The sequence below is a fragment of the Bos taurus genome, chromosome 5 (genome assembly GCF_002263795.3).
Source record: "Bos taurus isolate L1 Dominette 01449 registration number 42190680 breed Hereford chromosome 5, ARS-UCD2.0, whole genome shotgun sequence".
Lineage (NCBI taxonomy): Eukaryota > Metazoa > Chordata > Mammalia > Artiodactyla > Bovidae > Bos > Bos taurus.
The window spans coordinates 79,959,100-79,983,035 of record NC_037332.1 but is presented as its reverse complement, the minus strand read 5'-3'; the positions used below and the strand labels follow the sequence as shown (position 1 = coordinate 79,983,035).

The window sequence follows — 23,936 nt, the reverse complement described above, 5'->3', positions numbered from 1 at the left end:
TGATGTTGGTAAACTGGAGGAGAAAAAAGAGTGTAAGCATATATATTGCCCCAAAGTTATGCCCTCCCCCCAAAATTGGTTAATAAATATTAGCAAAAGAAATTTGTGTATGTCTTACACATGCATTGTGGATGCTAAGACTGCCCTTTATCTTCAGCCCTCGCCTCCTGCCTTCCACAAACACACACACACACACCCTCATCTCCTTGAAATCATTTCCTTTGGTTTGACTTTGGCCCACTCTGCTACAGTTGTGTCTGCCTCTCTGCTGCTCTGTAAACTCTCCAGTACTTTCCTGCCTCAGGGCCTTGGCACTTGCTTTCCTACTACTTGAAACAATCCTCCGCAAGCAGCCAAATGGCCCATTTCTTCACTTCCTTTATGTCTCTGCTCAAGTGTCATAACATCTGTGAGGTCGACCCTGACCTCCTCATAGCCCCTACCGATGGCTGGCACGAAACGACAAATTTTAAGTGGTTAAGTGTAAGCTCTATGTAGGCAAGACCTTCATTCTGTTTACAGCTGTAATCCTGGCAAAAAGTAGATATTCAATCAACATTATGAGAATTAAAGAGGAAGATGTAGTGAGGCTAAAGAGAACATACTCTCCTCTGAGGATAAGTCAGGGTGGATTTTGTATGATTGAGAATCAAACAAAGGTGAAAATAGAAGAAATATTTTCCATGATTCCCAGGACTCAATGTCTATGCTTGTTTATCCAAGCATTTTTCCCCCAGTAATGTATCATATGGACTTATTATCTCAAAATTTAAAGAAATAGTTGGGGTTATAAAATAATTTCAATACATTAATATAGTACACACATCATTTGGAAATATTCTAGGTGGAGAGAGTTGGGTTTATTTTGTTGATATTACTACAAACATTTCATCCACTGTTCCTTTTTAGCACAGAAGAATATCCATAAGCAGTACCTCTATTTTCATAAAATCTTGGTTCTACTGCTTATTGTCATGCGTCAAAGCCCTGAGGATCATGTCCTTAGTAACTGATCATCACATAGAATAAATAGGATTATCCCCACTTCAAGAAGTTACTAACTAGCAGGATAATCTGACTTTTAAGACCTTCCAATGTGTAAGTAGATCAAGAACAGAGAGGCCAGGCCACATAAACACGAGCTAGATGCCAAACCTCTGTCTCCAAGCTCTGAAAGAAGAAAATGTAGAAAGTGCAAGTAGCCTCCAAGAATTGCCAGCGGCTTTAGTTAATGTTTGCAAAGAATTTTCAAGATGAAAGCCATCACAGAAGAGATCAATCTTACTATCACCACAGCTGGAATGCTTTGCTAATGTTTTTCCAGATGCAAGAAAGTGACTTTGGAACAAATTCCATGAAAGAAAAGGACTAATAGCCTTCCAACGGAGAAGTTTCTACTCATTTATCATGTTATCAAAGACACTCTGGGGACAGCCAAGGCTTGCCTGTGTATGTAGGGCTCTACTGCCATCATTAAGGTACATCTTTAACATAACGTGACCAAGGTGACAGCCTGTGGGGATGCAACACTCCCTTTAATTAGTTGGGAGGGAGCCAAGAAAAACCCTTCCTGACATACCGGTCCAGCACTCTACTATATTTGCTCCTGCAGATCAATACCAATATAGCAGGCATGTCAAACCACAAGAAAAGGCCAGACTCTAATAAACCAATACAATACTGTAAAGTAATTAACCTCCAACTAAAATAAATAAATTTATATTAAAAAAAAATCAAACAAACCTTATATTGACCCTCTAACACTTCATACTGGTATTGACTATGGTCTTTTTATAGGCTTTAGATATAGTTCACCTTAAAAAAAAAAGGTTCTGCATACCAAAATATAAATAGAGTTGCTAACTTTTTATGGTTTTATTCATTTAGATAACAATAAAATTTAGATAATAAATTTTGGAGGTAGCAACTCAGTGTTAGAAACATGGCATTAAACAAAATAGAAAATAATTACTGTTCTCATGGGGCTTACTACTCCAATAGGTAAAAATCACCAAGTTATATAACTATTGGAAATATAGTGAAGAAAAGTTTAGGGAGATAAGATGTGGAGTAGAGGGTATATGTTTGCATTTTAAACAGAGTAGTTATGGTAGGCTTTACCACGAAGGCGAAATTTGTGCTCATATACAAAATTAACTCAAAATGGATTACGAACCTAAATATCAGAGCTAAAACTTATGAAACTTTTAGAAGAGAGCAAAGTCAGAAATCTTTATGACCTCAAATGTGAGTTTTAGATTTAACACCAAAAGTAATGAATAACAAAAGAAAGCAATCAGACTTCATTAAATTAAAAAAACTTTTGTGCATTAAAGGACATTATTAACAATGTGAAATGAAAACCTAAAGAATGGGAGAAAATATTTCCAAATCATCTATCTGTTGGGAATTTAATATTCTGAATTCTTATAACTCAACATCAAAAATATAACCAAATTAAAAAAAAAAAAAAGACCAAAGGACTTGAATAGACATTTCTCCAAAAAAAGATACACAGATGGCCAATAAGCAAATGAAAAGATGTTCATCACTGATCATTAAGGAGATGCAAATACTTCTTCATGCCCACCATGCTTTAAACAAAATAATACAAAATCCAATATTATTCAGCCATAAAAGGAACAGAGTATTGATACACACTATAATTAGCATGAATTTCAAAGTACCACACAAAGTGAAAGAAGTCAGACATAAATGGTTACATATTATATTTTTGCAGTTATTGTATAATTTATTTCATATCCAGAATATGCAAATCCACAGAGACAGAAAGCAGATTAGAGGTTACCAGGGGATGGGGTAGGGAGAGTTGGGAGTTATTACTTAATATGCATGAGTGTTTTTAATGAAGTTATGAAAGAGCTCTGAAATAGAGCAGTGAACTATTCAAGACTGTGAACACACTAAGTACCACAATGCTGTATACTTTAGAATGGTTAATTATATGTCATGCAAGTTTCACCTCAAGTAAAAAAACAAAGACTTTTTCATCACACTTTTAGGATCACATAGTATGTTTTATATTTTATTTTCAGTTATGTATTCATTTCAATCTTTAATCTATTTGCAACATTTTAGTATTTTTTAAATATAGCTTTATTGATACAATTCACATACAATAGAATCCACCCATTTTATACATATATTCTGGTGAGTTTTGCTAAATGTATGTAGTTCAATAACCACACAGTCAAATTTTAGAAAGCATTCAACACCCCAAAAAGTTCCTTCACAAGTTACGGTCAATCCCCAAACCCAGGTTTTTTGTCATTATAATTCTGCCTTTTCTAGACATAGAAAACTCTAGGAAAGGTAAAATTATAATGACAGACATTTCATATGAATGGAATTAAACAGTATGTGATCTTATATGCCGGGTTCCCTTCACTTAGTATTTGAGGTTCATTTATGTTGATTTATGCATGAGTGCATTATTTGTTCCTTTAAATTTTTTCAATAATTTACTGCATTAAGTTTATCCATTTACAACGTAAAGTCACTAGATTATTTTTATTTTTCAGTTAGTACAAATAAAGCTTCTATGAATACTTGCTTGTAAGACTTTTGTATAGACAGAAGTTTCCATCTCCTTTTAGTGGATACTGAGTAGAATTGTCTGTTTTTATGTTTAACTTTTTATTAATAACAAACTGCTGAATATTCCCAAAGTGACTGAACCATTTTCACCAGTAATACATGAGGCCTACAGTTGCTCCCCATTCTTGGCCAACACTTAGTATTGTGAATTTTTTTAATTATAGTTATTCTAGAGGATGTAAAGTAGTTCCCTTTGTGTTTTTAATTTGAATTTCCCTAATGATTAATGATGCCAAGCATTTTTTCATGTGCTTATTAACCTTTGTATATCTTTTCTTGTGAAGTATCCATTTGTATCTCTTGAACATTTTAAATGAGCTGTTTTTCTTATTATTGCATTTTCACAACTCTTTAAATATCCCAGCAAATATTTTCTCCCAATTTGTAGCTTGCCATTTGATTTAATTAACATTATCATTTGAGGAACAAAGCTTTTAACCCTAATGATGTCTAATTAACCAACTCTTAAAAAATAATTTATACTTTATGTATCATAAAAATCTTTGTTGAACCCAAATTCACAAAGATCTTTTTCTATTTCCTTTTAGAAACTTTGGTTCTGCTTAACTCTTAAGGAAATGGCAACCCACCCCAGTATCCTTGCCTGGAAAATCTCACGGACAGAGGAACCTGGTGGGCTGCAGTCCATAGGGTCACAAAGAGTCGGGCACGACTGAGTGACTAACACTAACACTTATGATTCACTTAAAAATACTTTCTAAATGTATAGTATGAGGTAAGGATTAATTTGTTATTTCAGTATCTTCTATTTAAAAGACTATCCTTTCCCCATTGAATTACCTTAGTAACTGTCAAAAATCAATTAAGCTTGTATGAGTGTACTTACACTTTGGAATCTGAATTCTATTCCATTTTCTGCTGACTGTCTTTTCCTGACCTTGGGTCATACTATCCTATTTCTTTACATGTCCAGTAATCTGATTAAAAACCATATATAGTATGCCATAACTATGCTGTTTTTGCTGTGTACTCAGTCGCTTAGTAGTGTCTGACTCTTTGCAACCCCATGGATTATAGTCTGCCAGGCTCCTCTGTCCATGAACTCTACTCTGTTCTGCTCTTCTGAAATCTGATGGTTTCCTGTTTTAATATGTGATAAACTTGCCTGGACACAAATTGAAAAATTTGTAGACAGCTGAAATTTTTGCTCATTGGGTTTCTTTCTTTCTTTTGCCTGAATCTCTAGGGGAATATCTTTTGTGCCAGCATATCTTTGAGATCAGCCAATGATTTCAACAGAGATCAAACACAGACAACTCAAGCCAGTGAAATTTCTACCCTCTGCCACCCAACCTGTATATGGGTTAAAGAATTCATTCAAATTTGCAGCAAATAAGTAAGCCTCCCTAGGCTTTCAATTTTGCTGTGCTTTCTAGGGCATCCCACATGCACTAATTGTTTTCTCAGTCATCCATGAATGTGTGGAGAGTGTATCATCTCAGCCCTTCTATAGCTCTCTTGCCTCCAAAATCTCCCCCTTAAATTTTTAGCTGGTCCACTATTTCCCCAAACAAATCAGTCACCTTCAGCCAGTAAACCTGTGGATTTTTAACATCTGCTCTGGGGGCATGGGAACATCTTCAGACAATAAGCATCTTGCCCAAGGCTGTAGCCATTTTTAATAAGTAAATATTTTCGAGTTCTTTGCCATCTTTGATCATTTTTAAATGTTACAGTTAATAATTTTTCCATATTCCAATATTTTCCCAAGTTCCCAATAATAAAACTATTAATAAAGCTTTGTAGTAGTATTTTTTGAAATGAGAATCCTCCAACCCACTCAGGCAGGCATTCATTAATGTAAGTAGAGTCTTAACCGTATTTTAAGCACTTACAACAATGTTATCAATATCTCACTTATCATTACATGAAATAAAACAATTGCATCAAAAAATAGTCAACCGCTGCAGGAAAAAAAAATTTCTTATTTGTGAACATTAAATTTCAGATCCAATTTCTACACAGTTGGTGGAAACAATAAAGTATATAATTAAGATAGCCTCGGTCTCCTAACCCCATTAAAGTCTTCAAAATATGTATTACTTTTCTGGAAAATTTTTAAATATAAAGTTTTTTTTTAGACAGAGGGATAAATTCAATTTAGACCCACATTCTCTTGCAGGAAAAAAGCATTTCTGAGTATAGAGCATCTCTCTTCCAATGCAGTGTTCATTTGAATGTTAAGAAAATTACCTTGAAGGCTGCTAGACAATGAAGACTCAGTAAGGCCATCACGACTGCCAGAAGGATGGTAGCTCCATTCCGTATGTCCCATATGGTCTCTACCAGAGGGATACTGCCCACCTGCCAGTCATAGCACAGGGTAACAGGTGCAAGCAGAAGCCACACGTTGAAGGCCAAGAGGTAGGAATAAGTAAGGAATCTACAAAGAGAAGAAGAATCACTAAAACACAACTCGAGACCCATGACATTCTGAAGACATTCATTCACCATGTTTCTACTGAATAGCCTTTCTATGCTAAAAATGTTATAAAAAGACAAGGTAAATGGAAGGCGATTCATTCATTTAGTTATGAAGTTGACCATTCTGCAATATATCTAACAGCTGCTAGTCACTGTGGTAGCTGCTGGCCTTTCAATGATGAAGAAGACAGAGTTTCCATGACCTATTTTTAAAAATTATCATATAAATACTTACATAACAACTGAGATAAGTGGTATAAAAGAAAAGTTTGATGGAAGTATTTGACATGAAATGCTGCCTCATTGGGTACAATTCCCTGAGTAAGAGACATTTGAATTGTCTCTTTTTAATAATGCCCCAAATCCTGCACTAGATATGCAAATATTAACCATTTAAAATAGAGTGATCCATTTTGAACCATCTCAAAAAATCAAAATATCTGTAGTAGGGAGATAAAGTATCTCACAAATCAAGGGGCTAACCTTCAAAAGGAGGGACAAACAGTTGTCCCTGATAATAAGAATAGCCAGGTGGACCTCAGGAAGGAAAATAATGAATGGAGATATTACTCCTGTTTCCTGGCTGTGTCTAGGCAGTAAGGTAAAGCAGAAGGCATCCTAACTGATCCCCTTCCTTTCTGCACAGACGAAATGGAATTTATTTAAGTTTGTTCAGTCTACACAAATCATTAAGTAGTGTTCAAGACCCTTGAGAACTGCAGAACCCCAGCATACAGCAAACTCCATCCACGTCTCTGCACTAAGGGATGACTGAACCCTCGTATGGCTTCTAGCAGCAGAAGGCCACGTCCCCAGGATGACTCCAGCCCCTCCCCTGGCATTAAAATGCCAGCCTGAGAAAGACAGATCATCACTGCCTGGAGAATTTACTTCTTTTCCAGCCAAACCATGACAAAAGGCCCCCAACCTCCATTTCCTAGAGCATTTACTACAAAGCACTTACGACTGGGAATATGTATCTCCTAGAACTCAGAAGTTGTTCTCAAGGACCCGGGAGTTGTTCCTTTAAAATGTCATCACCAGGAGCATGGGGCCTGGCTCCCAGTCTGCTGGAGGACAGAATCTGAACTGTGATAACTGCCAGCCAGTAAACACAGCCTGAATGTACTTAGAGGATCAGTCCATTGTAATGTTTTACTTCTCTGACTCAGCCAAGCATCAATTTGCAAACCCTTCCCCGCCACCATTCTCTCTTTAAAGTACTTAGTCACCTCTGCGCAAACCAGAATGGAGCTCAGCTCCTGTCCTGTCAGGAATTACTGAATAAAGTGTGCTCTTACTGCTCTAACTCATGTCCAGCTGGGTTCATCTTTAACATTATATATGGAACTAAACCAAAGACCTAGATAAATCCCTTGCCTTTAAGGAATGTAAAATCCAATAGTAAAAATAAGATATATAGAATTAAAGAGTCATGAGGGCGCAGAATGTGAAGAAGAGACCTCCCGCACCACCAGGTCCTTTTAGAGGAAATCTTAGATGGGCCAAATCCAATGCTAAGAGTGAGTTCACCTTAAATTTTCAGTTAAGTAGCTCTGGATTAAAATACCTTTCCCAGGCCTTCCCAACATATCTCCTTTCCTTCCCTCCTCTTGTTCCAAGGTTGGCAGTGGAAAAATCATTAACAGTGATCGGGAGAGGCTCAGTGATGGGGGTTATTCACTGCCTTCACTGTCAATCCCCAGCAGAGAAATGCATCAGATGTTTCAGTGGTGTTTCAAAACTCTCCTCTCTGTTGTTATTTTAAATAAAATAACACACAGACAGTGCAGTATAAGGGACTTCCCTGGTGGCTCAATGGTAAAGAACCCACTTGACAATGAGAGAGATGTGGATTCGATCCCTGGGTTGGGAAGATCCCCTGGAGAAGGAAATGGCAACTCACTCCAGTATTCTTGCCTGGGAAATTCCATGGAGAGAGGAGCCTGGAGGGTTATAGTCCATGTGGTTTGATGAAGTCCATCAAATTTTGTTATTTAACAAAAATAAAAACAAAAAAGTCACCATATCCCATTTAGGTTTGGGCCTATGAGAATGCCAACTCCATAGAAAGATGATTGGGTCACTTAAGGCTTCTTTTCATACAGATTCTAAGCTGATGTTATTTACTTCTTAGCTCAGTAAAGATTCTTCACGACTTGGCTTTAAAGGAGAATGTTCAGCCACCAAACTTAGCAGGAAAATTATGCAGCTGTGTCACTCAGTTACATTAATTTAGTAATTTAATAAATTACTTTAAAAAACAGTATCTCCTTCTTGAGGTAATAGATCTAGGCAAAGATTATAAATGGCTGCTGAAATTATAGATGAAAAGTTGATGGGATATTTTGTAATGGATGATCTGGTTATATCAGGTGCCAGGAACTTATTAAATAATTTTAAAATCACAGAAAGGGAAACGAACATCTTGACGTCCTCCTGATGGATTATGCACATCACCATCTATAACATGGTCTTGGCAAATAGAAAATTAAACTTAAATCTAATCAAGTCCTGTATTACTAGTTCATATCAAATACAGAAAACACCAGAACATGTTAAATAATACCACAAGGAAGCAACACACTAATTCAGAGTGTTAAAGAACAAACGATGGCAGTGTCTTCAACGAACACATCGCAGTGGCAAAGAAAACATGGGCGAGGGCACAGATGAATCAAGACTTACGAGACGTATCAAACAAATGCAGATTTTGTCTAACGGGGAATTCAAACAAACTGCTCTTAAAAATAACTGCTTATGAGACGGACAAAATTGAAATGTGGACTAGACATGCTAATAGGGAATCACTGTTAATTTGTAAGTGTGGGGACAGTACTGTAGTTCTATTCTTTAAAGACTCTTGTCTTTTAGAAATGCACAACATGATGACTTGGATTTGCTTCAGAATTATCGACTAAAACAATGGGGAAGAATTGCGTGGGAATATGAATTAAATAAGATTATACATGAACTATTATTGCTGAAACTGGGTAATGGGCACGTGCAATGGCACCCCACTCCAGTACTCTTGCCTGGAAAATCCCATGGATGGAGAAGCCTGGTGGGCTGCCGTCCATGGGGTTGCTAAGAGTTGGACACGACTGAGCGACTTCACTTTCACTTTTCACCTTCATGCATTGAAGGAAATGGCAACCCACTCCAGTGTTCTTGCCTGGAGAATCCCAGAGACAGCAGGGCCTGGTGGGCTGCCATCTATGGGGTCGCACAGGGTCAGACACGACTGAAATGACTTAGCAGCAGCAGCAGGTTCTTTACACTATTTTCTCTCCTTTTGTACTTACTTAATATTTTCAAATAAAAATGAATTTTAAGTAGTGGTAAAGGTAACAGAATTGCCACAGGAATGCTTTCTTATATTTGGTTGCAGCTTGACTATGGAGTAGATGCAAATGCTATGTAGAAACTTTAATATTCAGGCCACATTTTGACATTGCCCTACAAGTTGTGTTCAGTCTCTTATATTTTCTAGATTTGCAATACCATGACAACAGAGGATGAGATGGCTGGATGGCATCACTGACTCAATGGACATGAGTCTGAGTAAACTCCGGGAGTTGGTGATGGACAGGGGGCGTGCTGTGATTCATGGGGTCACAAAGAGTCAGACACGACTAAGCGATTGAACTGAACTGAACTGAATGATAAAAAACAAATACTAAGGATAATATTTTTCAAAAGTTACAATTTCAATATAGTTACTTATATTTTTTAATGCTCAATTTTGACTTTTTATGTAGATTATAACAAAAATAGATTTAAAAATAAAAGCAAATCATGGAATTAAAAAAAACAAACTTTCCTTTCTCGTAATACTAGGAAGGTCAAAACCATTAATTTGACTCAAGACTATTAACTTAACCCTTCTTTATTCTTGTTAGGTATAGTTGGTTTATAATAATATATTAGTTTCAAGTGTACAGCACAGTGATTCTAAATTTTTGTAGATTATACTCCATTAAAAGTTATTATAAAATATTGGCTATAGTCCCTGTGCTATACAATGTATCCTTGCTGCTTATTTATTTTACACATAGTAGTTTGTACCCAGAGAAGGCAATGGCACCCCACTCCAGTATTCTTGCCTGGAAAATCCCATGGAGAGAGGAGCCTGCTGGGCTACAGTCCATGGGGTCATGAAGAGTCGGACACGACTGAGAGACTTCACTTTCCCTTTTCACTTTCATGTATTGGAAAAGGAAATGGCAACCCACTTCAGTGTTCTTGCCTGGAGAATTCCAGGGACAGGGGAGCCTGGTAGGCTGCTGTCTATGGGGTCGCATAGAGTCGACACGACTGACGCAACTTAGCAGCAGCAGCAGCAGCAGTTTGTACCTAATTTTCTACCCTTAACATGCCCCTCCCCTTCCCTCTCCCTACTGGCAACCATTAGTTTGCTCTCTACGTTTGTGGGTCTGCTTCATTGTTGTCGATGTTTTACTTTATTTATTAATTTCACATATAAGTGATGACATTCAGTATTTGTTTTCCTTTGTCTGACATTTCACTAAGCATAGTACCCTCCAGGCCCATCTAATCTGTTGTGAAATGCAATTTTGTTCTTTTTTACAACTAATATGACAGTGTAGCTATATGCACTAAGTGTGTGCACGCTAAGTCACTTCAGTTGAGTTCGGTTCAGTTGCTCAGTGGTGTCCGACTCTTTGCCACCCCATGAATCACAGCACACCAGGCCTCCCTGTCCATCACCAATTACCAGAGTTTACTCAGACTCCGTCCATCGAGTCAGTGATGCCATCCAGCCATCTCATCCTCTGTCATCCCCTTCTCCTCTTGCCCCCAATTCCTCCCAGCATCAGAGTCTTTTCCAATGAGTCAACTCTTCGCATCAGGTGGCCAAAGTACTGCAGTTTCAGCTTTAGCATCATTCCTTCCAAAGAAATCCCAGGGCTGATCTCCTTCAGAATGGACTGGTTGGAACTCCTTGCAGTCCAAGGGACTCTCAACAGTCTTCTCCAACACCACAGCTCAAAAGCATCAATTCTTTGGTGCTCAGCCTTCTTCACAGTCCAACTGTCACATCCATACATGACTACTGGAAAAACCATAGCCTTGACTAGACGGACTTTTGTTGGCAAAGTAATGTCTCTGCTTTTGAATATGCTATCTAGGTTGGTCATAACTTTCCTTCCAAGGAGTAAGTGTCTTTTAATTTCATGGCTGCAGTCACCATCTGTAGTGATTTTGGAGCCCCAAAAAATAAAGTCTGACACTGTTCCCACTGTTTCCCCATCTATTTCCCATTAAGTGATGGGACCAGATGCCATGAATTTCATTTTCTGAATGTTGAGCTTTAAGCCAACATTTTCACTCTCCACTTTCACTTTCATCAAGAGGCTTTTGAGTTCCTCTTCACTTTCTGCCATAAGGGTGGTGTCATCTGCATATCTGAGGTTATTGATATTTCTCCCGGCAATCCTGATTCCAGCTTGTGCTTCTTCCAGTCCAGTGTTTCTCATGATGTACTCTGCATATAAGTTAAATAAGCAGGGTGATAATATACAGCCTTGATGTACTCCTTTTCCTATTTGGAACCAGTCTGTTGTTCCATGTCCATTTCTAACTGTTGCTTCCTGATCTGCATACAGGTTTCTCAAGAGGCAGGTCAGGTGGTCTGGTATTCCCATCTCTTTCAGAATTTTCCACAGTTTATTGTGATCCACACAGTCAAGGCTTTGGCATAGTCAATAAAGCAAAAATAGATGTTTTTCTGGAACTCTCTTGCTTTTTCCATGATCCAGTGGATGCTGGCAATTTGATCTCTGGTTCCTCTGCCTTTTCTAAAACCAGCTTGAACATCAGGAAGTTCACAGTTCACATATTGCTGAAGCCTGGCTTGGAGAATTTTGAGCATTACTTTACTACCATGTGAGATGAGTGCAATTGTGCGGTAGTTTGAGCATTCTTTGGCATTGCCTTTCTTTGGGATTAGAATGAAAACTGACCTTTTCCAGTCCTGTGGCCACTGCTGAGGTTTCCAAATTTGCTGGCATATTGAGTGCAGCACTTTCACAGCATCATCATTCAGGATTTGAAATAGCTCAACTGGAATTCCATCACCTCCACTAGCTTTGTTCGTAGTGATGCTTTCTAAGGCCCACTTGACTTCACATTCTAAGATGTCTGGCTCTAGGTCAGTGATCACATCATCATGATTATCTGGGTCATGAAGATCTTTTTTGTACAGTTCTTCTGTGTATTCTTGCCATCTCTTCTTAATATCTTCTGCTTCTGTCAGGTCCATACCATTTCTGTCCTTTATTGAGTCCATCTTTGCATGAAATATTCCCTTGGTATCTCTAATTTTCTTGAAGAGATCTCTAGTCTTTCCCATTCTGTTGTTTTCCTCTATTTCTTTGCATTGATCGCTGAAGAAGGCTTTCTTATCTCTTCTTGCTATTCTTTGGAACTCTGCATTCAGTTGCTAATTTAGTCATGTATTTTCATTGATAAGCCAGGAATGAATGAAGATGTTTCAGGATGAAATATATGAAAGGGAAGGTGAGGCCAGTGGGGAACTGGCATCAAACAGCACCTAATGAAACTAGTGCTCCTTAAATATAAATCTTCTTTTTTATAAAATAAAAAGTTAGAGTGCTCCGCCTGACCTGCCTCTTGAGAAACCTGTATGCAGGTCAGGAAGCAACAGTTAGAACTGGACATGGAACAACAGACTGGTTCCAAATAGGAAAACGAATATGTCAAGGCTGTATATTGTCACCTTGCTTATTTAACTTAAATGCGGAGTACATCATGAGAAACTCTGGGCTGGAGGAAGCATAAGCTAGAATCAAGATTGCTGGGAGAAATATCAATAACCTCAGATATGCAGATGACACCACCTTTATGGCACAAAGCGAAGAAGAACTAAAGAGCCTCTTGATGAAAGTGCAAGAGGAGAGTGAAAATGTTGGCTTAAAGCTCAACATTCAGAAAATGAAGATCATGGCATCTGGTCCCATCACTTCATGGGAAATAGATGGAGAAACAGTGGAAACAGTGGATGGTTTTATTTTTCTGGGCTCCAAAATCACTGCAGATGGTGATTGCAGCCATGAAATTAAAAGATGCTTACTCCTTGAAGGGAAAGTTATGACCAACCTAGATAGCATATTGAAAAGCAGAGACATTACTTTGTCAACAAAGGTCCATCTAGTCAAGGGTATGGTTTTTCCAGTAGTCATGTATGGATGTGAGAGGTGGACTATAAAGAAAGCTGAGCGCCAAAGAATTGATGCTTTTGAATTGTGGTGTTGGAGAAGACTCTTGAGAATTCCTTGGACTGCAAGGAGATCCAGCCAGTCCATCCTAAAGGAGACCAGTCCTGGGTGTTCATTGGAAGGACTGATGTTGAAGCTGAAACTCCAATACTTTGGCCACCTGATGCGAAGAGCTGACTCATTAGAAAAGACCCTGATGCTGGGAAAGATTGAGGGCAGGAGGAGAAGGGGACGACAGAAGAGAGATGGTTGGATGGTATTAGCAACTCAGTGGCATGGGTTTGGGTGGACTCTGGGAGTTAGTGATGGACAGGGAGGCCTGGCCATGCTGCAGTTCATGGGGTCGCAAAGAGTTGCACATGACTGAGCGACTGAACTGAACTGAAGTGCAAAAAATATACATAGAATCTGTTCTCTGTCTTTGAAAAAACCTTTTGGCAAAGAAATATCATGAGCCTAAGATATTTCCCTGTTCTAGTAAGATGCCTGTGACAGGTACATTTGAAAAAAATCATACACTGCAAGCAGAAATGTACAGCACTTGCTTGTTTTATATAAAATGTTTCTGCTCAAAGGATCCTTTTTCTTTCATTTATGAATCCTCCATCATTTCATAAATACAGGTCATTGGGTCCACTGTATGCATAGTGCATCTTCTCAGTTAATGCACGGGCTAACACTGTCTAAATAGCTGAGGTGTAAACCACGGTACCTCCACAATGGAGTACCCCATCTTTCTCTGACTCTGCCTCTGCCCTCCAGATTTTGGTGATCTGTCCTACCCCTCCCCAGACTGTCCCTTACTTTCATCCTCATAATTCCTCTATTCCACTGATGCTTCAAAAGGGTCTCCACAGTTTCATTGTGGAGAAATAACGACAGGCCTTTATAGGCAAAACCTGCTTATTACCATCATTAGCATCTTTTCCTGCTTATAACCTTCTGCAGGATGAGCCAAAGAAAGCCATTTCCTGAACTAAGTTCTCAATGAATAGGAGACCCTCACGCGAATTCAATAATGTTGAATAATTACTCTGGGCACTTTTAGCGGTACTGAATGGTAATCAGAGCTAGCCCCTGTCCTCCACATGGACAGCATCAGTCGTGAGAAGACATGTACACATTCCATGGTTGGGAAATAGTGAAATACAGACACCGAATTTCAGTGGAGTTCTAAGAAATGTAATGAAAAACAGAGAATTAAGGAATGCCCTCCTATAATCTACGCAGAACTTAAATAGGTGGAAAGACAGAAGACAGAGAATCAAGGCAGGACCACAAATAAAAATGGTTTCAAATTGTAAATGAACATGACTTTCTGAGGACAGTTAAAAATATGGGTAAACTAGAAAGTGTTAGGTGTTCAGTCATGTCCAACTCTTTGGGACCCCATGGACTGTAGCCCATCAGGCTCCTCTGTCCATGGAATTCTCCAGGCAAGAATACTGAAGTGGGTAGCTATTCCCTTCTCCAGGGGATCTTCCCAACCCAGGGATCGAAACCAGGTCTCCTGCATTGCAAGCAGATTCTTTACCATCTGAGCCATTAAGGAAGCTCATGAATAAACTAGAGTATAGGATTAAAATGAATAATATAAAAATGATAAACTGCCTCTGCTAGAATGAAAAATGTTATGAAAAATACTTATGTTGAGTATTGGTGGGGATGTGGGAAAACTGGGATTTTGAAACACTACTGTGAATTGGTTGAACCACGTTGGAGAAGTTCAGGCAGTTTCATGAAAGTAAAATAAATGCCTACTTTATGATCCAGCAATTCTACTCCTAAGTTTATTCCAATAGCAATATACATATATTTTAAGCAAAAGACATTTACAACATTGTTGACAGTAGTACTATTATTATTTTTAAATTTTATTGAAGTATAGTTGATTTACATTTCAGGTGTACATCAAACTGATTTAATGTATATATATTTACACATACATATATTATGTGTATATATATTCTTTCTCAGATTCTTTCATTATGGTTTATTACAGGTATTTATAATTCTCTGTGCAATACAATGGGTCTTAGTTGTTTATCTGTTTTATATATAGTAGTGTGTATCTGTTAATCCCAAATTCCTAATTTATGTCTTCTTTCCTTTCCCCTTTGGTAACCATAAGTTTGCTTGCTATGTCTGTGCCTCTATTTCTATTTTATAAATAAGTTCATTTGCATCTTTTTTTTTTTTTTTTAGATTTTACACATAGTGGTATCATGATACTTGTCCTTCTCTGTCTGATTTACTTCACTTTAGTATGATACTCTCTAGGTCCATCCATCTTGTTGCAAATGGCATTATTTTATTCTTTTTTATGACTGAGTAATATTCCATAATGTGTATGCATGTGTATATATTAACAGTTTCAAACTGATGTCCATCCACAGTAAAATCAATACCTATATTGCTATATATCCATTGAATGGAAATCCATCCAGCAATGACAACAAATGCAACAGGGATGAATGTTATCATGGGTGATGTGGAGCAAAAACAGCTGTCACAGAAGAAAAGGAAATCAAGGAAAACCATTTATAGATAAGGATGGGGTGACCAGAAGCATGACCTGACCCCCAGCACACAGGGCTGGGACAGAAAGTCACAAGGCAAGCCCGGCTGAATGACTGGAGTAGAAGCTTGTCTATGGCCCTCATGTCCTAGCTCCTTGGTGTCAACAAAGTAGAAAGTGCTAGACAATCCATGTAAGAATCAAAAGATCAGAAATTAAGAATAAAACCAGACTTCTTAGGAACCAGAACCAAGTGGCTACAAGGTAGGCTCCTCTCTAGGCTCCAGGCCTTCTTCATGGCTGCCCTGCTTCTCGCAGTCTTTACTCCACCTCCTCCCTCTGCTCCTGGGATCCTCATTCATGCTTCTTATAACTGAGGCTGGGTGTGGCCATCAGGGTTGCCCAGCTCTCCTGTCCTCTGGCCTTCACGCATCTGTCACTTCAGTCTTTGTGGCCAGTTGCCTTACTCTTAGGTTTCAAAGTCCTGAGACCGGCTCCTGATTGGGTCACCTCATCTCTTGGAATCAACTCTCACAGGTTGGCTGAACTCTAACTCCTGATCCTTTAGGTCCCAGTGAAGATGTCACTTCTCCTGATAAGTGTTCCCTGTCACTGCCCCCTCCCAGGGCCAGGCTGGAGTCCCCTACGTGAGTGCCTGCAGCCTCGGGGTGTACACATCTCCTGTAACTTCCTGTTAACATGCCTGACTTCCCACTGAAACAGAAGCTTCTCAGGGACAGAGTTGAGTCTTATTGATAGTTATCTCCCCAGCACCCAGCTCTTTAAATAGGTCTTAAGAAATTAGTCTGATAGTAAAATAATGCCTAAAAAATCTAAAAATATTTAAATTTGATAATTTTATTTGACCTGAGGCAGCCATACCTGCTAGGCTTCTAGCTGTCCAGGCTTATAGCTAAAGGGCACAGACTGAAGATTCCACCCTCGTGTGGCCCCCTTAGCATCTTGGGCAAAGCTGGATCCTGGGACACCATCCAGGAGTGAGAAGAATCTGAGTAAAGGTACTCACTCCCCTCACATGTCACATAGCATCATCATAAAACTAGGCTAGGCTTACTTTTCCTTATTTTGCATTAAACTGCAATAAATATAGTTCAAATGAGAACTCCTGTTACATGACACACTATATAAAGTGAATCTGAAATGTCATTAAGTCTCTTTGATCTTTTTAATGCACCATTAATACAATTATCTTATTAACAGAGACAGTCTCCTCAGAGCAGAAACCATCAATTTCAACATGCAAGTCTGTCAGTAACAACTTCTTACTCATTTATCTGCGAAAAAATTAGGTAATTCCTTCTGCAAAGTAAATACTGGGTTTGTTTCTTATCTAGAGTCTGTTTCTCTCTATAAAGCATTTAACATCTTTATTTCAGACCCAACATACTTCTTCTCATTGAGCAGAGGTGTAAACAGCAGGCGTAAACAACCTGCACAAGAGCTGCTGATCTTACATCAGGTGCAGCCTCCATATTCCACACAGAATCCTGGTGGTCTACTAACGAACTATATCCAATCACACTGAACATACTTTAAGCATTTACAGCATTTTCTAGTGCTTGCATATAAGGATTATCTGATCCCAACTCATTCTCTATGAGGTGAGTGTTACCTTCATTCTCGTAGCAAGGGAAACAGCTACAGAGAGGCAGATTGTTCAGTTCACTGCAAGAGACCCTCTGGAGACCCTGCATACTAGGCAGGGTTTTCTGGCCCATGTACAATGCAGAAAACTAAATGGAAACATGACTGTCAAATACTGGTATTTCATGGAGAAACACCTGCCTGAGATTCTGACTTATTCCCTGGACAGTGCCACCTGGAAGAACCTGAGTTTGTATACCAAAAAACCCAAGCCACTAACTTTTAGTCGAAGCAGGACCGACAAACTTAAACCAGCAGGCAGTCTTCCCTATAGCTCAGCAAACAGATGCCTGAACTGATGGAAATGTTTGTCAGAGCATCACACAGCAAGAAACAGGATCCATAATTTAAAAGCTCACCTTTGGCATTTTATTCATTATGAAAAGCAAATTTTGCCTTTATGTTCCATTGTTAGCAAACAACAAAAAATTCATCTCTAATTTTTATCAGCTTCTCATAGATTAAATATTATAATGGAAACACAATAAGTAAATTTAAAGGATTGCATTTTTTCTTGAAGCAGAAAATTGTCAACAAGTTATCCAGCATTTTCAACCCCACTCCCTAGTCCACAGGTAGAATTTACCACTTCCACAGCCTCCCCTTCTGACTCCCTCCTCTTTCCTCTTCCTTGTTTCTCTCCCCTTCATTCCCAGGGTCCAAGATGCATTAGAGGAATTACTATTGCACAGTGTCATTTCAGTTGAGGAAACTACACTCAGTGACTTTGATCATCTCTTTCATCTCCAAGCTATTTTTCTAAGAACATAATACAAAATATACGATGGGACAACACCCACCTTGTAGAGAGCTCTTTAGTTACAGAGGACACAGTTCATACCTGAAGATTTCAAGAGTAACACCTCACCCCACCACCACCACAAAGGTGCTGATCAAACACAGAATTATCTCACCCAATGTTATACCTATTCAAACAACTTCTGCAACCTGAAGCAGAAAGTCTTATTTTTAGCATACTTCCCAGGGTGATTCTGATATTCATTCTAGTTCAGCAACTATTGTTTTAGAAATCAGAATAACTTCAATTTCATTTCATGTATGGAGACACTGCTAGTTGCTGAAGCAAGAACAAAGCAACGCCTTTTGCCTACCTCTCTTTAAGCACACAGTTGTTTTGTTTTTAAAGATAACTTAAAATTTCACTTGTTCAGAGTTTATTATTAGTCCCCATGTTAGGGACTTACAGGACTACAAACATTGTAAGGCATAGTGCACTAAGGCTGTAACTATCAAAACCTAAGGTTTCATGCCTGTTTGAAATTACCAACTAAAATGGAGACAGAAAAAAAAAGCTTCTTTTGGAGGATGATATATTGACTTCTATCTTAATCTCATTATTTCATATCTTAATGTCTTCCTACAAAATAATACATGCTTTTTCTTGTGTAGCCAAGCTGCACAAGCAGATCTACCCACCTAAAAGGATATATTTCACCTGCTTATCCAGAATCACATCTCATGAAAAAAACATGATGCCGATAGAAGGCCTTAAATTCACTGAAAAATCCAATTTTATCTGTTTCCTGGATTTGAAAGACAACTATTTTCAATATTAGAAAGGCTGTAGTTCTTTGGTTAAGGATATACTGCTGTATGTTCTGTCTCCTTTGAATCAAATAAAATAGAAAACCTGTTACTAGGCAGCAGGCAGGTGCCTTAATAGTGAAAATAACGTTATCTCTTCTGCAGGCTGTAGCCCTATGCAGAAGCCTTACTTAACTCAGGCTTTTGTTTTTATTTTTAATCCAGGATTTACAAAAGTGTGTTAAGTCACAAAATTGAAAGTCAAAGCACCACATTTCTAAAGAGACACATATAAACATATGAGTAAATCCTGTGCTAAATGCCAATTCTCTGACAGAACAAGCTGCTCAGAGACCTACTCCATCACTCCTCAAATGTGAGTCCACCATAACCACAGAAGCAGAGTCTTCGGGTACCAGACCCGAGCACTGATGTTTCAACATGATTCACAAGTGTTTTTGAGACGCATGCAGGTTTGGCAAGCTGTCTGGAGTAAAATCATAAAGCCCAGGACAGTTGTAACCAGAGCATAAATTTGGGTGGTATTATAATTTATAAGAAGCGACATAAGCATCCATAGTCTTGGTCCCTAAAGGACTTCTTTTTCAGATGGCACGAAGTCAGTCTTGACACCAAAAGGCAAAGTGCAAAATCTCCACCACTCAGAATCAGCTGAGTAAAACAGATGTTGGCAGATTAGAGAAAAACAGCCAAATCAGAGGCAGAGGAAGGCTGCAGAGTAGGCTTTGTATAACTCCACTCGCCAGCTTACCCATCCTTCTAAGAGCTAGGCCAAGAACCCCAGCGCTTGTTCTAGGCCAGTGCTATCCAATAGAAATATAATAATGTGTGCATATTTTCAATGTTTTATTAGCTATGATAAAAGAGGAAATTAACATGCCAAATAAATTTAACAGTATATTTTGTTTCAAGAATATACTCAAAATATCATTTCAACATGTATATATTTAATGGGATATAGTCAATATAAAATTATTAATGAGATGTTCTGCATCTTTTCATTCTTATAGGATTTTGTCTTCAAAATCTTGTGCATATTTGATTTATACTTAAAGCAGATCTCAATTCAGACTAGCTGGCAGCCTCACGCAGCTCTAGTAGTAAACACCACAGATCTACATATTCACTCTGGCTCTCAGTCCCACCCTCCACCTCTCCCCACACACACTTGTTCTTGGTTTAATCTTTAATTTGGGACTTCTACTCTATACTCACCTGCAATCCTGGGCTTTAGCCCCTTTCTATTTCCAAATCCAATTTCAAAATTTTTTAATCTCAGGTGTCCCAAATCACTAACCTGTTTCGTTGTCTCTGTTCTAGTACAAGGCTTTTGTCTCCATTCACTTCCTTCTACCTCTGGTGAAAACTTCTAGCTCTTGTTACAATAGAAATTCCAAATGGGATGGGAGGCCAAAATTTTCTTAAACTTGCTTGTCAAGAGAAAGTTGGGCAATAAAAATACAATATTCTCCCTGTTCTTCAACTTATAACAATATTTTTCTTCTCAAGTCAAAAGCAGAGACATGTACAATTCAATGTCATGTCATTTAGCTGATCCACACAATCTCAACAGATTGTAAAAGTCATTGATCAGTCACAGAATTCCTGACAGTTAATATGACCCCAAACAATCTGAATGCCTGGGATAAAATGAAAAGGAAAAAGATTAAGGGTTTGTTGGCAGCATATGGTAAATAATGATGACTTCTCCATTCTGTATGGATCTATCTTGTTGGCTGGATACACCCAAAAGTCAAAAATATAAAGCCAAATTCTAAATGAGCTCTGAACTGCTGTTAACATAAACTGTATCATAAGCAAGGTGAAAAGACAGCCTTCAGAATGGGAGAAAATAATAGCAAATGAAGCAACTGACAAAGAATTAATCTCAAAAATATACAAGCAACTCCTACAGCTCAATTCCAGAAAAAATAAACGACCCAATCAAAAAATGGGCCAAAGAACTAAATAGACATTTCTCCAAAGAAGACATATAGATGGCTAACAAACACATGAAAAGATGCTCAACATCACCCATTATCAGAGAAATGCAAATCAAAACCACAATGAGGTACCATTTCACGCCAGTAAGAATGGCTGCTATCCAAAAGTCTACAAGTAATAAATGCTGGAGAGGGTGTGGAGAAAAGGGAACCCTCTTACACTATTGGTGGGAATGCAAACTAGTACAGCCACTATGGAGAACAGTGTGGAGATTCCTTAAAAAACTGGAAATAGAACTGCCTTATGACTCAGCAATCCCACAGCTGGGCATACACACTGAGGAAACCAGAAGGGAAAGAGACACGTGTACCCCAATGTTCATCGCAGCACTGTTTATAATAGCCAAGACATGGAAGCAACCTAGATGTCCATCAGCAGATGAATGGATAAGAAAGCTATGGTACACATACACAATGGAGTATTACTCAGCCATTAAAAAGAATACATTTGAATCAGTTCTAATGAGGTGGATGAAACTGGAGCCTATTATACAGAGTGAAGTAAGCCAGAAGGAAAAACATCAATACAGTATACTAACGCATATATATGGGATTTAGAAAGATGGTAACAATAACCCTGTATGCGAGACAGCAAAAGAGACACTGATATATAGAACAGTCTTTTGGACTCTGTGGGAGAGGGTGAGGGTGGGATGATTTAGGAGAATGGCATTGAAACATGTATATTATCATATGTGAAACAAATCACCAGTCCAGTTTTGATGCACAATACAGGAAGCTTGGGGCTGGTGCACTGAGATGACTCAGAGGGATGGTATGGGGAGGGAGGTGGGAGGGGGGTTCAGGATGGGGAACACATGTACACCTGTGGCAGATTCATGTCAATGTATAGCAAAACCAATACAATATTGTAAAGTAATTAGCCTCTGATTAAAATAAATACATTTATATTAAAATAAATAAAATATTAAAAACATAATCCTGTACAAACGCACAGTGAAGACTAAAAATTTACATAATGTATTAATTAGGGAATCAAACACTTAACAAGGCCAATTTAAAAAAGAATTTGAGTTAGGCAAAAACCTTCTTAGATATGACAGCAAAAGCATAAGGAACAACCACCAAAAAATGGATAAATTGGATTTCATCAAAGTTAAAATCTTTCATGCTTCAAAGCATTTTGTGTGTGCGTGCGTTTCAAAGTTAAAATCTTTTGTCAAGAAAGTGATACAACGACCCACAGAAAGGTAAAAAATGTTTATAAATAATATATATAGACTATATAAATATCACATTTAGAATACATAAAGACTATTATAACTCAATAACAAAAAGACAAATAACCCTATTAAAAACTGGTCAAAGGATTTGAATAGAAATTTTTCCAAAGAAGATATAGAAATGGCTAACATGCACATATAAAGGTTGTCTACATCACTCTCACTGCTGCTGCTGCTGCTAAGTCACATCAGTCATGTCCAACTCTGTGTGACCCCATAGATGGCAGCCCACCAGGCTCCTGTCCCTGGGGTTCTCCAGGCAAGAACACTGGAGTGGGTTGCCATTTCCTTCTCCAATGCATAAAGTGAAAAGTGAAAGTGAAGTCGCTCAGTCGTGTCCGACTCTTCGAGACCCCATGGACTGTAGCCTACCAGGCTCCTCCATCCATGGGATTTCCCAAGCAAGAGTACTGGAGGAAAATGCAAATCAAAACCACAATAAGATGCCATTTTATACCACTTGTAGGGCTATAATCAAATCAACAACAACAAAAAGACTTTCAAAAGACAAGTGTTGAAAAGGATGTAGAGAAACCAGAATGCTCATATACCACTGGTAGAGATTGTTTTGGTAAACAGTCTCACAGTACTTCAAAACGTAAAATACAGTGTTAACATATATGACCTGGCAATTACATTCCTGGCTACATATGTAAAGGAAACGAAAACTTATATTCAAACAAAAACTTGTGCATGAATGTTCATAGCAGCAGTATATGTAACAGACAAAAAGTAGAAACAACCCAAATGTCCATCAACAGATGAATGAGAAAATAAAAAGTGATATATCCATGCAATGGCATATTACTGTGGAATAAAAAAAAATACTTATCTATGTATGCTATAACATGATGAATCTTCAACACATTTTCCTAGGTAAAAGAAGTCTGTCACAAAAGATCGCATTTCATATAATTTCACTGGCTCATGTCCAGAATAAGTAACTCTACAGAGATAATTCTATAGAGATAAAAATAGATCAGTGGTTGCCTAGGGTTGGGGGACTGGACTGAAATGGGAAGTGGCTGCTAATGGATATGAGGTTTCTTTCTGGGGAGATGCTTTAAATTTGATTGTGGTGATGGTTGCACTAAACTTTGTGAGTATACTGGGAATGACCAAACTGTACATTGGAGATAAATGAATTGTATGGCATGTAAATGATATCTCAATAAAGCTATTATTAAATACAGATATAAATTGAGTTTATGTAAGAAATATAGTCCTGAATATTCATTGGAAAGACCTACAGTGAAACTGAGGCTCCAATACTTTGGCTACCTGATATGAAGAACCGATTCATTAGAAAAGACCCTGATGCTGGGAAAGATTGAAAGCAGGAGGAGAAGGGGACAACAGAGGACGAGATGGTTGATGGCATCACCAATTCAATGGACATGTTTGAGCAAGCTCCAGGAGTTGGTGATGGACATGGAAGCCTAGTCTGCTGCAGTCCATGCGGTCACAGAGTCAGACACGACTGAGCAAACTGAACTGAACTGAACTGAGTCAGACTGAACTGAACTTAACTCCAGAAACATAAATATATATGTATCTATATAAAGTAAATTTCAGAAAAGTTTTCACAGTTCATGAAAAAGTAAAAAGTAATAAG

At 38.2% G+C, this 23,936-nt stretch overlaps 1 protein-coding gene across 2 annotated transcripts in view; it reads right to left on the bottom strand.

Moving 5' to 3' along the window:
- Positions 1-23,936, bottom strand: part of TMTC1 (transmembrane O-mannosyltransferase targeting cadherins 1) — a 311,748-nt gene that overhangs the window by 136,428 nt on the left and 151,384 nt on the right. For both annotated transcript variants that reach the window (XM_059886525.1, NM_001192761.3), the window contains exon 8: positions 5,833-6,022. In XM_059886525.1, the coding sequence (XP_059742508.1) occupies positions 5,833-6,022 (190 nt within the window). The remainder of the gene's footprint in view (positions 1-5,832; positions 6,023-23,936) is intronic.